At 39.7% G+C, this 17,777-nt stretch overlaps 1 protein-coding gene across 3 annotated transcripts in view; it reads left to right on the forward strand.

Annotated features, from left to right (window-relative positions):
* PTPN2 (protein tyrosine phosphatase non-receptor type 2) overlaps positions 1 to 17,777 on the forward strand; it is a 33,943-nt gene that overhangs the window by 14,640 nt on the left and 1,526 nt on the right. For 2 of the 3 annotated variants that reach the window (XM_052704079.1, XM_052704077.1), the window contains 4 exons: positions 4,262 to 4,471; positions 5,589 to 5,747; positions 12,764 to 12,954; positions 13,949 to 15,033. In XM_052704079.1, coding sequence (XP_052560039.1) covers positions 4,262 to 4,471; positions 5,589 to 5,747; positions 12,764 to 12,954; positions 13,949 to 14,156 — 768 coding nt within the window. In that variant the 3' untranslated portion in view covers positions 14,157 to 15,033. Of the gene's footprint in view, positions 1 to 4,261; positions 4,472 to 5,588; positions 5,748 to 12,763; positions 12,955 to 13,948; positions 15,034 to 17,777 lie in introns of those variants that run through there. The other variant, XM_052704078.1, reaches the window with a different exon arrangement.

Consider the following 17,777-nt stretch of genomic DNA (forward strand, 5'->3'; position numbering starts at 1 on the left):
TTTCCAGTAACTTCTGGTGAGACGGTCAGGTAGCGTGAAGATTCAGTGTGCATCACCCACAGGGTATAGTGCAGTGAGTGCTGATGAACTTAAGGGGAATAGGTCGGTTCTGGGGATTTCAGGGCAGCTTCAGAAAACAAAGGAATATCAGAATCTGAGGGAAACCGGAGATTGGCTCAGTGCTGAAATGGAGCAGTGGAAAGGAATGAAACTTCTGTTTGTTTTTTTGCCTCCCCCTCTTTGAGTAACTTCTGTTCTGAATTATGTTCTGTTTCTTCTAGCTGTTCCACATACAAAATATTATTTGAAGTTAGCGTTCTTCAAGCCTTATGGAAGCACTAGGACATAAAATAATAATTCAGTACAGTACATTTGCTAAGTATTTGTGTGAGTAAAGGTGTCTCAGGCTGGGTTCCTAGAAGTAGGAACAAGTAAAGTACCTTGAGGAGAGGTAATAATCTAGATTCCTTGCAACGTAGTGGTAGGAGACTTTAGAGTAAGAGTCCTTAATACATTTCAGATGGAAGCACAGGATCAATGTAGTAAATGAAGATAAGATTATAGTTGTTGATTTCCAGTGTTCAACATTTTAAATGTCTGAAGAAGCTATTTTGGTTATGAAGGCAGCAATCTAATGGCAGGCCATGTTCTGTTATCTCATATATAATGTGATTTTTGTCATTGTGACTGTGTATGTATTTATGTAACTGCTGCAGTGGTTGGAAGGAATTTCTGAAACATGGCATACACTTGTTTTAAACTCTAGGACATTCTCAGCACTTTGAAAAGTTTAAATAAGCATTTTGTTCCTCAGTGCTTACGAAATAAAGCTGAGATGTTAGGAGGAATATCATTTCCTTACAAGAGTCTGGGTTTTCCTTTCCTATATGTGCTTTACAGATTTAGAAGGCATAACTCCTAGGAGAGGATACGTACCAGTTTTGGAAAGCAGAATGTTTGTGAGATTTATTTAGCTGCATTATCTTCATTACAATTTTTCATATAATTTGAAAGCTGTTCTGCCAGGCATGAGAATGAGGAAAGAGAGAAGGCTGTGGTAAAAGTCAGTAATTTTGAATGTCAGTACTTCTGTTAGTACTCCAGAGCACACCTCATTTCTATACAAATTAAATGTTAATGCATTTGAGGCCTGATGGTGAAATACAAGACCAGCACTGGGATTTGTGTGTATTTTTATTCCTTGATGGTAGACCATTTAAGTTGCCTATCAGCTATCACAGCTTTTTTTTTTTTTTTTAAGGTGTGTTTGTGTGAACTTTGGCAGGTGAGCATTTTCTGTCTTAACTTGGTTTGCTTGACACCGAAAGCATCAGTTTCTTTGAGCAATTTGATAGTATTTTATTACTGTTCAGGCTCTCAGGTGACTGAATCTAAGGTGACGAGAGTTGTTACGAGATTTTTGTACCCTTCCTAATTGGATTATTGGATATTCACTATAAAATGATTGTGGTAAGGTTTATTTTGTGGATAGGTTGTCTTGTTGCCTTATATTATTCTTCTGCTCTGATCCTTGTTTGCTTGTAACTTGGAGCATGGTTTGTGATGGTGCTGCAGGTCTTGCCAGCTATCAGTGGAGAGCTGTGCAGTAGGGTATTAACTTCCAAGCTGACCAGTTTTAGCTGTAATTATTTGCTGTAAGCTTACAGCAGTATTTAATGAAACATTCACTAGAATGGTTTGACAGCATTTTCAAAAAGTTTTAAAATATTATATGATGACCTCTGTAGGATATTTTCTGTAGGATAGGTAGGTAGGCTTAAAGAAAAAGTTAGAAGAATATGGCATAGTAACTATAGAATAAACTGATTCTCAGTTGTCAAGCAGAAAAGCATTACCTGCTTAAACCATTTACCTATGTAAACCTACTTACACCATTTAAGTATCTGCAAAATGTGTAGTACCTGTCTGAATCCTGAGGCTTGGCTTTTTTTCTTCAAAAGAACATTTAACATTTAAAGCTTAACAGCTTTAAATAATTGGCTGTTCCTTAACTGAATTTCTGTCACTCAACAGTTGTGAATCCTTACCAAGCCAAGCCTTTTCTCTCCAGAGTCTTGCAAGAGTTCCTGTAGGAGGTACCTGTGGTGCATGGCTAGCCACATCCCCCCAAAACAAAGAAGTTCTTCAAGAAAGAATGGGACAGTTACTCCCATAAAGACAGTATTTCAGTTGTCCAGCTTGACTGCCAAGCACCACTTGAAAGAGAGTCTGTGTGAGAGAGAAAATGTGGGAGTTTTCAAAGAGTCAAATGGGACTTGGCTGTATGTTTAAAAACTGCAAGTTCAAAGACCAGCCAGTTGCAGAGCTTTGAAATGAGACTCATAAAGAGAGATGAGGAGACTAGATATTTTTAAATGAGCTTAAGTGATGGAAAGTTCTGGAATAGATAAAGCTCTCATACAGTATGGGGAGGAAGAAAAAAGTAATTCAGTGGACTAGAGATGGATGAGATGTACAGCAGCATTGATCTATTTTTCCATTAGGTATAGCTTTTTCCAGATTAGTGTGTGCACAGGGGACACTTGGCCATGTAGTGGAAGCACCGCTGTGTGTTTTTCTTTGTTTAAAGGTGAGGATGCTAGTGCTTATTACAGTAAGGGATTTAAACAAAACAAAAGAAAAACTCGACTCCATCCCACAGGTCAGCTTTATTTTCCAAAGATAAGTACTGCTTTTTATTGTTTTGAGGTATAAGGGAGGCTTTCATCTGGAATACTGTTAAGAATCTTGAGGAGGAGGAGAGAGTACAGATTACCACTTCAAAAGATCACCTACATTCAGAAGAAACACCTTTAAGCTTCTCTTTACCTATTATGTTCTTCTACCTCCCCTCTCCAGTTTTTCTCTTTATTTTGTCAATTGATGAATTATTTTTCTGGAGATTTTTTTGAGGAGATTGCTTAGTATGTTGCATTCCTTCAATTTTTATAACTACCAAACTTCTTTTCAAGAACATCTCCTTCCTGATGTTTAAAAAAAGTTGGCTAGTTAAATTAACCCGGTATCATTAAAGCTGCATCTCAGCTGAGAACACAAACTTTTTTTTAATGCTTTGCTTCAGACAAATAAGAAAGGAAAATCCCTGAATTTATGTAATCGAGGAGGGTTTGGTAGATTTTTTCCTTTTGGAAATATTACTGTATACTCATGTACCAAGTGTGATGGGTCAGACCGTTTTCCATGTTGAGCTTTTATCCCTGAAACATCCCTGCAAAATGTTGTGTATTTAAGATTGAATTGAGTCACAGTAATAGATCCTGTTGTCTGTGGAAATGTGCAGTCTTGCAGTATCAGGGCAAAAGACAGTGTGAGAATATTCTTGTAATTGTGATAACTATGAACTGGGCAATCATAGTTTCACAAAGGAGTTTCATATGTTATCCCTCATATAGCTTGTTGTTACTGAAAAAGAAAAATGGATTTTCTGTAATGCGCATACCTTAAATTTATTGATGTTTCAAGTATATGCAAGTTTACGTAGATGTTAAAACCATGGAAAAATAAGTGAAATGGAGGGAGATTAAAAATTCCTGAACTAAATTGCTGACCAAGTTGTCTCAGAATCAGCGTGTAACAAGGAGAGGAGAGGCAAGGAGTAGCATTTAACAGCAAATCTGAAGGGAGTTCTGCGAAGGTATGGCTCAAATTCATGACTGAAGCTTTTCAGTATACATGCAGATTTGCTTACTGTTGTTTTATTATTTGCCGAGGAAAAATTTGTGTGGTGTCTGAATTCTTACTTACTTACAATGAATGAATACTTCAAGCTGAGTCTTGTTGCACATTCTTGCTACTCTCAGTGGTGCAGTTAGTAGAAAGGAGATGCTGGTACCTCTTGGTATTGTACCCTGCTCTGAGCAGAAGAAAGTGCTTGCAATGCTGATGGGTATTTTTTCAGTCCTGTCCACCATAACATGATTGCCATCAGCCATTAAGTTGCATTAATGGTTTAGAAGGAATATTTAAGGGCAAGTAGTAAAGCAAAAAATAAAACAGTGAAAGTTTGAGAAGAGGAAAAACAAAATTTAGTAATAATTTCAAAGGGGAAAAACTACTAATGCAGGTGATGAAATGCTTCATATTGCATCGTTACTAGTCATCCAGCTTGCAGAAAGATACTAGATTGTTTATCTGAATGGGAGGTTTGAAATAGAGTTGTATTGATTTGGACTGGGGAAATGTGTGCTAACTAAACACAAATTGAGTACTTTCTAGTTGCATTGTTTGTTTTTTCTTCTAGAGTGGAGAATCCAGGATGATATCTCACTTTCATTATACTACGTGGCCAGATTTTGGAGTTCCTGAATCCCCAGCTTCATTCCTGAACTTCCTTTTTAAAGTCAGAGAATCTGGTTGTTTAAGTCCTGAGCATGGACCTGCAGTGGTTCACTGTAGTGCAGGGATAGGACGATCCGGCACGTTTTCATTAGTAGACTCTTGTCTTGTTCTGGTAAGTACTTAGCTGTTTTCTGTCACTGCTTTCCTTCCCACACTCTGCCTTCGTTCCCATTGTGGGTGTTTTGGTCAGAAGGCTTTAAAAGCATTTAAGGTAATGACGTATCAGTATAAGTTTTAGTTAGGGTATCAGGCTTCTTCATGTTTTAATGGTTATAAACAAAAGTCTTAAAATGCATTGATAAATCTATCTGGAGGTATTTCACCCATTTCACAGCATTCTGGGAAGTACATAGGCAGCACTCTTTGCCTTTTAGGTGAGATACACAAAGTAGATTGAGATTAGCCTGGGTGGACTGTATCGTTATTCATGATTTATCTGTACTTTAAATGTTAAATAAAATTTAAAGTATCTTTAAGTTTTGTGTGATTTTCAAATTTCAGAATCCACTTCTGGCTCTGTTGGTTAATAGTGAGAAGTATGGCATAGGGTTAAGGAAAAGGATTTCATTTGAAGTCTAAACTAGTCTTCTTATGTTTTGAGTATGCCCTCTCAATTTGTTCTTTTTCTTCAGTTTTCTTTATGTAGTTTAAAAAACCGAACAGCAACAGCAAAACCCCAGCATGTATATTTTGATGCAAGCATACTTTAATGTTAAAAGAATTAAAGCAAACATTGCAAGGAGTGCAGATATGTGATTTAAACAGCTCCCATGCGTCTAGCATGGAGCTCAAAATGTGTGTGTTACACATAAATTAGAGGATCTGCTTTAAATAAGGAAGTGTCTGCTCTACTCCAAACTGCTGTTCTACTCGGGAGTTGTAGGAAGTACTATTTTATGATTCTGATAGTGATAGGCCTACTTTGAAGTACATCTTGGAATAAAACCAAGTGCATCTAAATTCCTCATAGTTAACACTTGATAATAGAGTACTGATTTATTTGGTTAATACATGGTTGTAGATTTGCTTAGGACAAGCTTTCGTTAATGATTTCCTTTTTCTTTTTTCCTGTGAAAACCAATTTAGAAATCTTGAGGTGTGAATTTCTTACATAACTACCAGGAACATAATGTGACGGAATTTTTGGTTTGCATTTTGTGGTTCACCTTTTTTATCTGTAATTTTTTTTAACCGTATCTATAACACTTTCAATATAACCTTCTTTACAGATGGAAAAAAAGGATCCGATTTCTGTAGATATTAAGAAGGTGTTACTGGATATGAGGAAATACCGAATGGGACTTATTCAGACACCTGATCAACTAAGGTTTTCATATATGGCTGTAATAGAAGGAGCAAAATTTATAATGGGGGATTCAACTATACAGGTAATTACTTTAGCTCTGTGTGTTTAAGCATAAACAGTAGACTGCTAACAGTAGTTAAAAATGAGCTCTGAGCTACTTTAAAATCATCAGTTTTGTGGGTTTAAAATACGCTGCCTTTTCCAGTATGTTTCTTGAGGGTATTAAAGGTACAGCCCTTTCTAGCTGCTTAACTCCTAATCCTATGTAATTGTCTTCTCTGAGATGTACAGACAAGTTATTTTTGCATTTCTAATTTTAAAAAGATTAAATCACTATTTTCAGTACTGAAAAGCAGAAGTAACTCTCGGTGTCACTTCGAAAAGACAACAAGAATCTCTGCTGGATTCCTTAACTTCTTGCCCTACATTTTCTTAGCAGTAATAATTGCCTGATGCTAAAAATGAGCTTTATTAGTAAAGCTTCATTTTTTTTTTTTCATATCCTTTAAATTTTATATTACAGTTAGAATCTAGCTAAATATAGTGAATTTCAGAGATGACCAAATCTCACTGCTCTGTCAGTGTAGCTTGCAGGAATTATGGTAGCTACAGCTATTTCAAATGTCTTGGTGGGGGAGGGAGGGCCAGGCTGTGTAACGGACTTAATTCTGCTTTCATATGCTAGGGCTTTTTTGGTTGAGTCATTAAAATTAATGAAGCAGATCAGCTTAAACATCTCCTGTGATTCTGGAAGTTGTCAGATTCTTCTTCTAGAATTTTTTCCTTGACTTGCTATGTATATAAATAAATCATTTCACACTGTTACTTACCAACATGTAGAGAGTTTGCTGCTCATCTGAACAGCTGCACTGAGAGCCTAGAATACTGCATGATTCATCCAAATATGCGCAGCCTCCTACCTTTCTGGAGCTTGCTTTCTGGGAATATGAGTGTGTTCTCTTTCCATAATTTTTCTGCTTTGTTTATTAAAAAGCTGTGCTTCAAGTTGTGCAGCTCTGATTCCCACGTACTTGCAGAAACAAGAAATCTTTCAATATAAATAGACAGAAGGAAGTATTGTCAACTCGGAATACTCTCGTCAACTTTGTTATTTCTGCATTTGGCATGTTTTCTGTGGTGATTGTTCAGATGAGCTGTCTTAAGTCAGTATTTTCTGCAGTGCAGTTAGTTGTCCAGATGCTTTTCTCTTTCCGCATCATGGTCACGTGCACAAAATCAGTATGTGTTTGACCCAAGCCTGCAGTACATAACAGGAGCATTTCCACTTTCAAGGTTGGCTAGATTTTTTTTTTTCCCCACTTGCAGAGAATTGTTGTAATGTCCAGAGTGTGAGAGGTGCTGGAGTGAGTATGTAGTAATGACAGGTTTCTCTAAAGTAACACTAACCAAATGTTGGTCTCTGACTTCTCCATGGACTTCAGTGAACTCTGCAGGCAAGCAGTTTACTGGCCTATGATGGAGTGATGACATTGGTGGACAGGGGAAGGGTGATGGGTGTTGCTTACCTGGACTTCTGCAAAAGCCTTTGACGTGGTCCCCACCATGTTGCTCTCTAAATTGAAGAGGTGTGGATTTGAAGGATGGATGTTCGATGGATTAGGAATTGATTGGCTGGATGCAGCCAAAGGATCGTGATCAATGGTTCTGTGTCAGGGTGGAGACCGGTCACAAGCGGCATTCCTCAGGGGTTGGTCTTGGGACCGGTGCTCTTCAACATCTTCAGCAATGACAGACAGTGGCATCGAGTGCACCCTCAGCAAGTTTGTGGATGACACCAAGCTGAGCTGGGTGGTCAGTACACAGGAAGGAAAGGAAACCATACAGAGGGACCTGGACAGGCTGGAGAAGTAGGCCCATGAAAACCTAATGAGGTTCAATAAGGGCAAGTGCAGGGTGCTGCAGTTGGGCCAGGGCAATCCCAGGTATTTATACAAACTGGGGGAAGATCTCCTTGAGAGCAGCCCTGTGGAGAAGGACTTGAGGATGCTGATGGACAAGAAGCTGGACATGAGCCAGCAGTGCGCTTGCAGCCCAGAAGGCCAACTGTGTTCTGGGCTGCATTAAAAAAGGGGTGGCCAGCAGGGAGAGGGAGGTCATCCTCCCTCTCCACTTGGCACTTGTGAGGCTCCATCTGGAGTACTGTGTCCAAGCTGGGGTCCCCAGTAAAAGAAAGACACAACTCTTGGAATGAGTCCAGAGGAGGGCCACTAAGATCAGAGGGCTTAGAGATCAGAGGAGCACCTGTGGAGAAAGGTTGAGGGTACTGGGCTTGTTTAGCTTGGAGAAGAGAAGACTTTGGGGAGACCTCATTGTGACTTTCCAATACTTGAAGGGAGCATATAAACAGGGGGGATGGCTGTTTATCAGGGTGGATAGTGATAGGACAAGGAGGAGTGGTTTTAAATTGTGATAGGGGAGATATAGGTTAGATATTAGGCGGAAGTTTTTCCACACAGAAGGTGGTGACACACTGGAACAGGTTGCCCAAGGAGGTTGTGGATGCCCCATCCCTGGAGGCATTCAAGGCCAGGCTGGATGTGGCTCTGGGCAGCCTGGTCTGCTGGTTGGTGACCCTGCGCATAGCAGGGGAGTTGAAACTAGATGATCATTGTGTTCCCTTTCAACCCAGACCATTCTGTAGTTTTATTTATATCAGGATAGGGAAATACTTTTCCTCTCACTTAGCACATGTGGGGCTTCCATCCAGGACCCTCAGGAAGGGTTCAGTGCTCGCCTCGCTTGCCTTGGAGCCCCACAGAATTGTGTGGTTGGTGTGCTGATAACATGGTTTTGTAACTAAAGCACTGACTTGCATCCTGATAGTACTGCAGTACTATGTGCTATAAATGAAATGGAACAAGACTGAAGTTTTCTATAAAATTCCTTATTAACAAAGTTAAATTGTTCCAGTGACGCAGCGGAATAGCTTGCCACTCTTCAGAAAACAGCTGCTGAAATGAGTGGTCTCAGGTAAATGAATTTGTGGTTTTGAAAGGACAAAGACGGTTTAATTACTTAGATCCGCAGAGGTGTTTTGCTGACATGGAACATCACAGCTTTGTACTGACATTTGTGAATCCCCAAAACTGGAGCTGTTGTTCAGCTGACAGGATCAGGTAAAAATCTTAATGTATTTCTATTGCCCATACACCTTATTTGTTGCCTCCAAGAGGCAGTACAGGCCCTAAAGCTTAGCTACCTTACTCAAACATTTTGGTTGTTATTTTGAAGATGATTGTATGACAGTGATGGAAACTTCATCACTTGTTTGTTCCAGACATCATTTCCCAACCTCAGTTCCAGAGATGCGTTTTTGTTGTTTTGTTTTGTTGTTTTTTTTTTTAAGTTGCAGATGCTATCATCTGATTGGAAACTTCAACACCACAGCCCTTGCTGCTTGTTTGCCTAAAGGTGTACTTTTTTGCAGTCCTGACATTCAGATAGTCTTGTCATGGAGATTTAAACTTAACACTTCATTCTGAACTAGCCATTTGAGCCAAGTTATTGCATTTGCAGTAGAATGAGTGGTGGGAAATTCCTTTTGTGTGATAAAATTAGTAAGCTTGTCTCTGATTTCAGTTCTTCCTATGTGCGCGTTACCCCAGATTTAGTATTTGTCTTAGCCAGCAAATATCTTCTTGACACAGTCTTGTGAGAAGACTTTCTCTGGAAGTAAGGTCAATCTACACTGTGGATTTTCTTAAATTGTTAGTGGTGGTTTCTTTATAAAGTGAAACAAACTCTGTGCAGTGGAGGAGTTAGTTTATTACTAAAGCTGATTCAATGGTTGGAAAATCAGCATTGTGGGGTAGTCTGAGTAGCTTCATTTATGAATAGCTATGGTTTTGACATGAGTTTCTGAAGAGTATTTTTTTAGGTCTGTCTCGAATTTGTTCCACAGATGACAATCTGGCCCTCGTTTTGCAAAGAGTCAATTTACAGTTCATCTTTCTAATCACAGACATTTAAAAGTGATTAGTGGACCCCAAGGTATTCAGTGTCCTTTTTTTTGGCACCAATTCTTTGCCTTCCTTTTACCTTCTGTCACTTGTAGGATTTCTTATGCATAAACTTTTTTTCATGTAAGAAAGACTTCAGAGAAGTCATCATTAGGACAAATGTCTAGCATACCAATTTAGTGTTTAGTTTCATTTATTTTTTTCTTCCACTTGTTTCAGATTACTTCTCCAAGCCACGTGAATATCTGCCTTGTGATGTAGTAGATCTGTAGGCTAATGGGACTTAGATGAATTAACAGGTTGCAACTTGGGCATCAGTAACACTGGTTGTTTTTAGGCAGCTCTTGCATGTAAGAACCTACTGTGTTTTGGAGCCAAGAAAGGTAACAGCACAGTGTAGGCATATGGAGAAAGAGAGTGAGCTGACAAGAAATCACTGAATAGTACAGGACTGTACAAGACAAGCTTACTCTTCCTCATTTTGAAGCTATTGTGAATAGTATAAACCAGCATCTTCACTGTATCCTCAGAGAAATATGAAAAGGGATCACTGAAGTATGTGGAGGAGGTAGTTACCCAGAGGTCCAGCGCATGCAATAGAGGCCTTGCCAAAAGGCTGAAGAAATGGTGGATGGTAGAGTTAGAACATATCAAATGCAGTATAGAGGCCTTGCTTTGGGTTTCCTCCCTAACTCCTTACCCACAGCTTTCTGGACAGGCTCAGAAGAAGCCCTAATTACTCTTACAACAGTGGCCCCCAGGTAAAGAGTGTTCAGTTGTAGAGCAGGAAGGCATGTGACACTAGGAGAACAGCAGTTATAGTGAGAGCTGTGGTGTGGAGCTGCCCATGAGCATTGTGTCAGGTATAGACTTTTGTTTACTGCAAATAGCTTCTCAGATTCATGTCTCTGGTTTGAGTGAACCTAGAAAGAGGTTTTTAAGATGAGTAAAACTTCAGTCTCTTTATTGATGACCTGGATGAGGACATTGAGTACACCCTCAGTAAGTTTGTGGATGACACCAAGTTGGCTGGAAGTGTGGATCTGCCTGGGGGTAACAAGGCCTTACAGAGGGATCTGGGCAGGCTGGAGAGCTGGGCTGAAGCCAACGGGATGAGTTTCAACAAGGCCAAATGCCGGGTCCTGCACTTGGGCCACAACAACCCCAGGCGATGCTACAGGCTTGAGGCAAAGTGGCTGTGGAGGACTGTGTAGAGGAAATGGACCTGGGGGTATTGATTGATGCTCAGCTCAACTTGAGCCAGCAGTGTGCCCAGGTGGCCAAGAAGGCCAATGGCTGACTTGCATTAGAAATAGTGCAGCCAGCAGAAGCAGGGAAGTTATTGTCCCTCTGTATTCAACACTGGTGAGGCCACATCTCAAGTGCTGTGTTCAGTTTTGGGCCCCTCACTACAACAGACATTGAAGCCCTGGAGCGTGTGAGAAGGGCGACAAAGCTGGTGAGGGGTCTGGAGCACAGGGCTTATGAGGAGCTGGAATTGTTTAGTCTGGAGGAGGCTCAGGGGAGACCTTCTCACTTTCTATAACTACGTGAAGGGAGGTTGTAATGAGCTGGGGGTCTACCTCTTCTTTCATGTAACTAGTGGTAGGGTGAGAGGGAATGACCTCAAGTTGTGCCTGGGGAGATTCAGGTTGGATGTTAGGAAATACTACTTCTCCAGAAGAGTCAGGCACTGGAATGGGCTGCTCAGGGAGGTGGTGGAGTGAGTCACTGACCCTGGAGGTGGTTCAAGGAACATTTGGATGTTGTGATGAGGGACGTGGTTTAGTGAGAGCTATTGGTGGATGGTTGGACTGGGTGATCCTGTGGGTCTTTCCCAACCTTGGTGATTTTATGATTTTATGATTCTATGGATTCTGGCAGAAGGGAGATGATCAGATTAGAAAGTGGTGCTGTACCTGTGCCTTTTTGCTATTGATGTCACATCAGTTGCAAAATATGTATTAAAAAAAATTACAATCTCCAAAGCCGTTCCACTAAAACACAAACAATGTAGATGGAAGATATTTCAGCTCCTTCTGGATGTTGATGTTTTCTGATGCTAGTATTACATCTAAGAAGAGCAGTCTCGTATATCTAGATTTTGGCAAGTCTTAGGAAACTTCAAAATCTCTTCATTGTTTTCTTTGTAGGAGTCTCTGGCAGACTCTGTTCATTGTATTTTTTTTTTTTTTTTTTTTTTCCTGTTGGTAGTATAAGGACATGTCAGTACTATCCTAATTTTCAATGCAGATTTACTGTGCTAAGCCTGCCCTTCCTGTTCCCTTCCTTAGATTCCCCATCTCATTCCAAAAAACAAGTTTCCTTAAGCCTTTTGAAGGCTGTAGGAATTAATTTGGGTGGCCGTTTATCTAATGAGAACTGTCTCATCTCTGAGATGTAGCATGAACTTCTCTAAAAACAAAGGAAAGTACACATCAGCAATCCCTACAAAATACTGCTGAAGTAAAGACAGCTTGTGCTGTTCATGCAGCAAAACCTGATCTTCTGATCTTTAATATGAATATTCTTAAGAGTTTTGTGCTTGTCTGTTGTGTAAAAGTAAGAAAATGTAATCACTGGAGTCTTTGATTGAAATTTGTGTAATTAGTTGCAGCCATCATACCTACCGGTCTGTGTAGGTAGGAATGGCTGTAATATCTGGCCTGTCTGGGAATTGTTTATGCTGGCTCATTAGATTTTTCTCTTCAGAACGCAAACCTTCACTGCAGCGTTCTCGCGTTTGGTTTTTGCTCTGTTCCTGAAGCAAAGTTAGTATTTGTCATGGCTGTGCTATTGCACTGTGCCTTACAGTAAATTTAGGGAGAATGTGTACTTGGTGGTGGAAGTTGTTCTTCTCAGTTACTGCAATTCACAAATCATGTTAGCAAGATCCTAGTATTCCAGCAGCATTAAGTATTTCTATTGATATAACCCAGCCTGTCAGTTGGCCTGGAGAACATCTTTGTCTGACCTTGTTTATTTGTCTAGTAATTGTTATTTTTGATCTCTCAGATCCTTTAATCCACATCTGCAGCTATTCTGTAGGAAGTTATCTTAGACAAAGAGTACCTTCAGCGTTAGGAGAATGTTTGAAACATACTCTTCTTGTTTGCAGAAGCGGTGGAAGGAGCTCTCTAAGGAGGACCAGGCGCCAAGTAGTGAGCAGTCTCCTCCACACCCAGCCAAAATAACCACCGAGAAGTACAATGGGAACAGCGTTGGCCTGGAGAGTAAAGATCAAGTGGATAAAATAAGTACTGGCCTGTCCACTAAAGTTCAAGATGGCACAGATGGAAATGTTGAAATGTAGGTAAAATGAAGAAACTGTTTAGAAGACAGAGGTGCTTTTTGAGAGGCTGAGTTACTGTGTGCTTTTCTGATAATAAACCTTGAAGATCTTTCTTTAGCAGAGGAGAGGACAGGTGGCATTTGAGTCTTTTTTTTTTTTTTTAATTCAGATATTTGTTTTGATAAATCTTCATTGTGTAAAGGTATGGTGTTTTTTTTTTTCTCTTGACCTACTTCAGCTTTAGATGTCTCTAAACCTCAAGCTTGCAATCATTTTCCTGTAATCTATCTGTGAATTAAGTCTTAAAGATGTAGTACAATGTGAGTTAGGTCCTAAAAATACCCAACATAATTCAATACACACTTTGAATTCTTTAACAACTTGGTAAAACACACAGTACTTTAGAAGCACAAAGATTTTTATCACCTGCCAAATTTCCAATTTGGTGGTTGAAATTGCATGATGAAAGCCACATGTTACCTTCCATTTGTGTTACATGTTCACAGATTTCTGTGGTTTAGCTATGGTATATAAATTTGTCTTTCTGTATCAAGTTAATATTTGTTGTAAGTACAAATGCCTGAGCTCCTAGACTACTTGAGTTGAGGTTGCCATGTGCTGCTGTATTGGGAATTGAGTTGCTTTGGGCACTGTGTCCCTGGGGTCTGTCCATATTTCTATGGGGCAAGAGACCAAGGCTGGATTGTGCAGAGCTGCGTGAGCCCTGTAGCAAGGGCAGACGTTACATACTGCTCTCATCTCATACATTATGCTGCACATACCTGCAGCCTCCACGTGGAACATCTCAGATAGCATGAGAGCAAGAGGCAAATAATTCAGCTAATTCTATTCCCTGTTGAATGCTTACACCGAGGGCTATTTACATCTTTGCGTACGTCGTTTGCTAACTTTATGGGGCCTCACTTACCTGAAACTACTTATGTGAAGATTGTTGGAACAGAATATACAATTGAAGAATTACCTTTTTCTTATTTTCCTTTTTTCTTTAAGTGCTGCCCGGAAACGACTGCGAGACGATAGGAAAGCTAACACAGCACAGAAGCTCCAGCAGATGAAGCAGAAGCTAAATGAGACTGAAAGAAAAAGAAAAAGGTGGTTATATTGGAAACCTATTCTTGCTAAGATTGGGTTTGGTACACTGATTTTAGTTGGCGCTTATTCTTGCTGGAAAATATATTTTCAAGAACATTCCTTGTAAGTAACAGTAAGCTTGTCTGCTCCAGCAGCTGATCTTGCTGTGAGTTAATGACCAGGGGTGTGACTCTAAGCAGTAAACTCCTTTCACCTGGAATGGGTACAGGCCATTACATACAATAGAGGAGTGATGTAAACTTGATAATCTGACAACATCTCAGGACTTTCCACTGCAGGTATTTAAATGAACTGCTACCCCCCAACAGAGTTGTTATTTTTTGTTTATATAAGCAGGTACAAAGCTGCATCTTTCCAAAATGGTCTACTGGATCTAGAGCAAACCCTGAACCACAGAGTTGTAGCTACTGAAGGCTGTTTGGATTTAAATTTACATGCCTGACATAAGCAATAAACAGTGTTGTACCATTACGTTATTAATACCAAGAAGTTATCCTTAAATGTGTGTAATGTGTAATGTACCGGTGACATGAGCATAAACATTTTATATTCTTATGACCTAGGATAAATATATTTTATAATTGCATATTTAATCTTTTTGTAGTTCACTGTACTTTTCAAAGCTCAGTTTGTACAAATTTCTGACCAAAAAAAGAATTTGATTTAGAAATTACGTGTAATTTGTGCATGAAAATAATAGTGCAACCATGCCCCGTATTTTGACTCTCAGATTTATGATGTGAGCAGCTAGGGGTCTGATGAAGCACTTACGATTTCTACTCTGTTACTTTGCATTCCTTATTTATTTTTTGTAGTTTTTGTTATTTAAGTAAGGCTTGAGAATTTGAATTTTTTAAGGCTTTGGAGAACATAGCCCCCACTGAAAAGTATACTGTTCAACTGATTGATGTATTCAGACTTCAGCTACTGTTTGAAGGCCAACTTTGTTAAAGTTCTGACATTCCATTAAATGTGAAACATAATGTTCTGTGTGTCTATAGATTAATTGCTATAAAGAATAAAATCCATTTATCAGTAATATATGTAGAAAGCACCTCAAAGAAAACTACGTTGTCTTCCAAGTGTGGTTTTGATAGAAGACAAATGCTGGTAGTATTCCCTGTAGCCAGTATTCTCGGTTATTAGCCACTTTCAGAAGTTCACCAAGTGTAGAATTACTCTTCAAGTTACCTGTTGCTGTATTTCAGAGCCGTGAAAGTAAAACCCTCAGTGATGGGATATTTTGGGCATACCTATCCTGTGGGCACTTGAATATTGAGTAGTCTCTTTCCATTACTTGGGCACTAACAACACTTGCTAAACAGTAACCGAACACGGATCACTTGCTGTCCTTTCAGTTCTCTTGAGGCACAGAGCTTGTATGTGGTGTATTAAGTTGAAACTTATTATTTTGTAGCATTGGACTGCACTTTGAAAGCTGGATTTATTTATTCAAGTATTGACTTTTTGGATGACTTCAGAGAAGTTGTGTTGACTTTCTCCACTGTCCTAGCTGGATTGTTTTCTGCTTGGGTGCGTTCTCTGGGGATTCCTTATTGAGGTTTTGTTGTTGTTCAGTCATAAAGCACTCTTTGGATTGATTGCTGAAAAATACTGAGAGAACGAGACGATTTGCTCTCCTTCCAGAGGAACTGACAGGTTTCCAGCACGTTAGATCTCAGCAGTAACTTGCCAGGCGTGGGGCCCAAACAGGCTGACATAAATACGCAAGGCTGACTTGTGCGTTCTCTTTGAAACTCATTTCACAATAGTTAATGTTATTATTTTGAACTGCACTGTTTATATAGTAAACAAATGCTAAAGTGTCCAGATAAGGAAGAGAAAACAAGTGTAGTTCCTTGGAACACACAGTTCTGTACTTGGGAAATGGTGTGTCAGTAGAACAAAGATAATTTGTCCAGTGGCATTGCTGACCTGCTGTACAGCTCTACTAGCAGAGCAGCATGGCAGTGGCCGTGACACAGTATGGGCAGGCATTTTATGCATTTTAAGGCCTTCATCATTTTGACAACTGCAATAAGTTAGCCAACAAGTTGGATGGAAGATTCTTTTCTTTTTCCTTTAATTGGGAAGATGGAGGATTTTTGAAGTATCAGCTGTAACTGATACACCGTGTAAATTTTCGTGCCTTATAAAATATATCTTGGCTTTAGAAAACCACGTCGAATGTAATTAAATGCTTTTATAATGAAGAAATATTCCAGACTTAATTCAAAATACCTAAAAGCAGCTAGGGAAAAAGTGCAGGCAAAAGCTTCAGTGAAAACACTGTCATTTACCACCTTTGTGTTCGTTTTAGATGAGGTTTTTTCTGGTCTGCCATCATCCTCCAGATGCTGAACTCTACTTTGGTCTTGGCAGGTTCTCACTTCAAATTTTCCCCAATTCCAGCTTCTCTGTTTGGCTTTTTGTTGTGTAGCTGCTGAGGAGGCCCTCTTTGTTGGGAGGGGGCTGTGGGGCAGGGCAGCAGGGAGCCATTTTCTGTCATCTCGCATTACCTTCTCATGCAGTAGAGTAAAAGGAGCATCTTCTAGTGGCGATGGCTGAAATCTTGTTTGGTTACATTCTTGTAAGTATCTTCAAGATCTGAACTTTCTTAAATTGAGTTTTGAACCAGTACAAGTCTTGGACAAAACAATTTGAACAGTGAGTTTTTCTGTGAGAATGTGGGAATGGCAGGGACGTGAGCATTAGGTCTCTTAGAACGTCCCAGGTGTCAGATTGGATAAAACTTCTTTCTGGTCCCTCAGCGTCAGATTTGGGACTGGGACAAAACGCTTCAACAGAACTTGTGGAGGCTTGCAGTGTTTGACTGCAAACTGAGCCTTGTGGTATTTTGTTCTTCTGTAGGATGACAATTTAGAGCAGTTGTGTACAAGTTGGATGTTACGTAAGAATAAATGTGGGTTGGAATGAAGGCTTGTCAATCCCAGGGACGTTTGTTTTAGGAAACGCTTAAAGAAAGAATGAAAATGAAGGAAATGCCTTCTGCCACCCCACTCCCCCATTTGCTGGCATTTCTGTTGGCTGTTTCCACGGCACTTCCAGAGTGCTTTTGCGCTTTGAAGTGTTACTGTGTTGGGCTTTTCCCTGGTTTGGAAATATGTTGGTCAAAATGCTTGAGGTGTAGTGGATGTCAGAATTTGATCAAACAGTGTTTGACTCTCAGATGAAAGCTTTATACAAATTGTGTGTTTTTATGAAAATACCACTAAGAAATGTTTGGACCTCAGTTGCAAGTGGTTTGGAATTAGTCCTCTGTTTGATTATATTCTTCATGCAGGGGCAGTCCACTTAGTGTCACAGTACAGCTGTATTTCTCTTGAAATGTATTAAGGAAACTGAATTCATTGTGAAACAGAATTCTGGAAAAATCAGAGATTTATTTTATGTAAATAAGATACTGGAAGTGAAACCCAGATAATTTGTTAGGTCTTGACTGAACTGGTTTACTTGCATCAATTGATATTCCACTGAGTAGCAAAGAAATATAAATGTATACACATGTGCATGTGTTGGATTGTGTTGGCCATGAGCAGCCTGGTGAGCTTTAAGTTCAATGAATGTTAACTCATTATTTAGCTTGCTGCTGGCGCTATGCTTTAACCTGACACACTTGATGACTGCACAAGAGACTTAATTAAGTGACAAAAGAGGAAGCCTTCTGAATGGCCAAGTGGCTTAAGTCACAGAATGGAGTTTGCAA

This window comes from Tympanuchus pallidicinctus, unplaced genomic scaffold (genome assembly GCF_026119805.1).
Source record: "Tympanuchus pallidicinctus isolate F22 unplaced genomic scaffold, pur_lepc_1.0 scaffold5, whole genome shotgun sequence".
NCBI classification, from domain to species: Eukaryota; Metazoa; Chordata; class Aves; order Galliformes; family Phasianidae; genus Tympanuchus; species Tympanuchus pallidicinctus.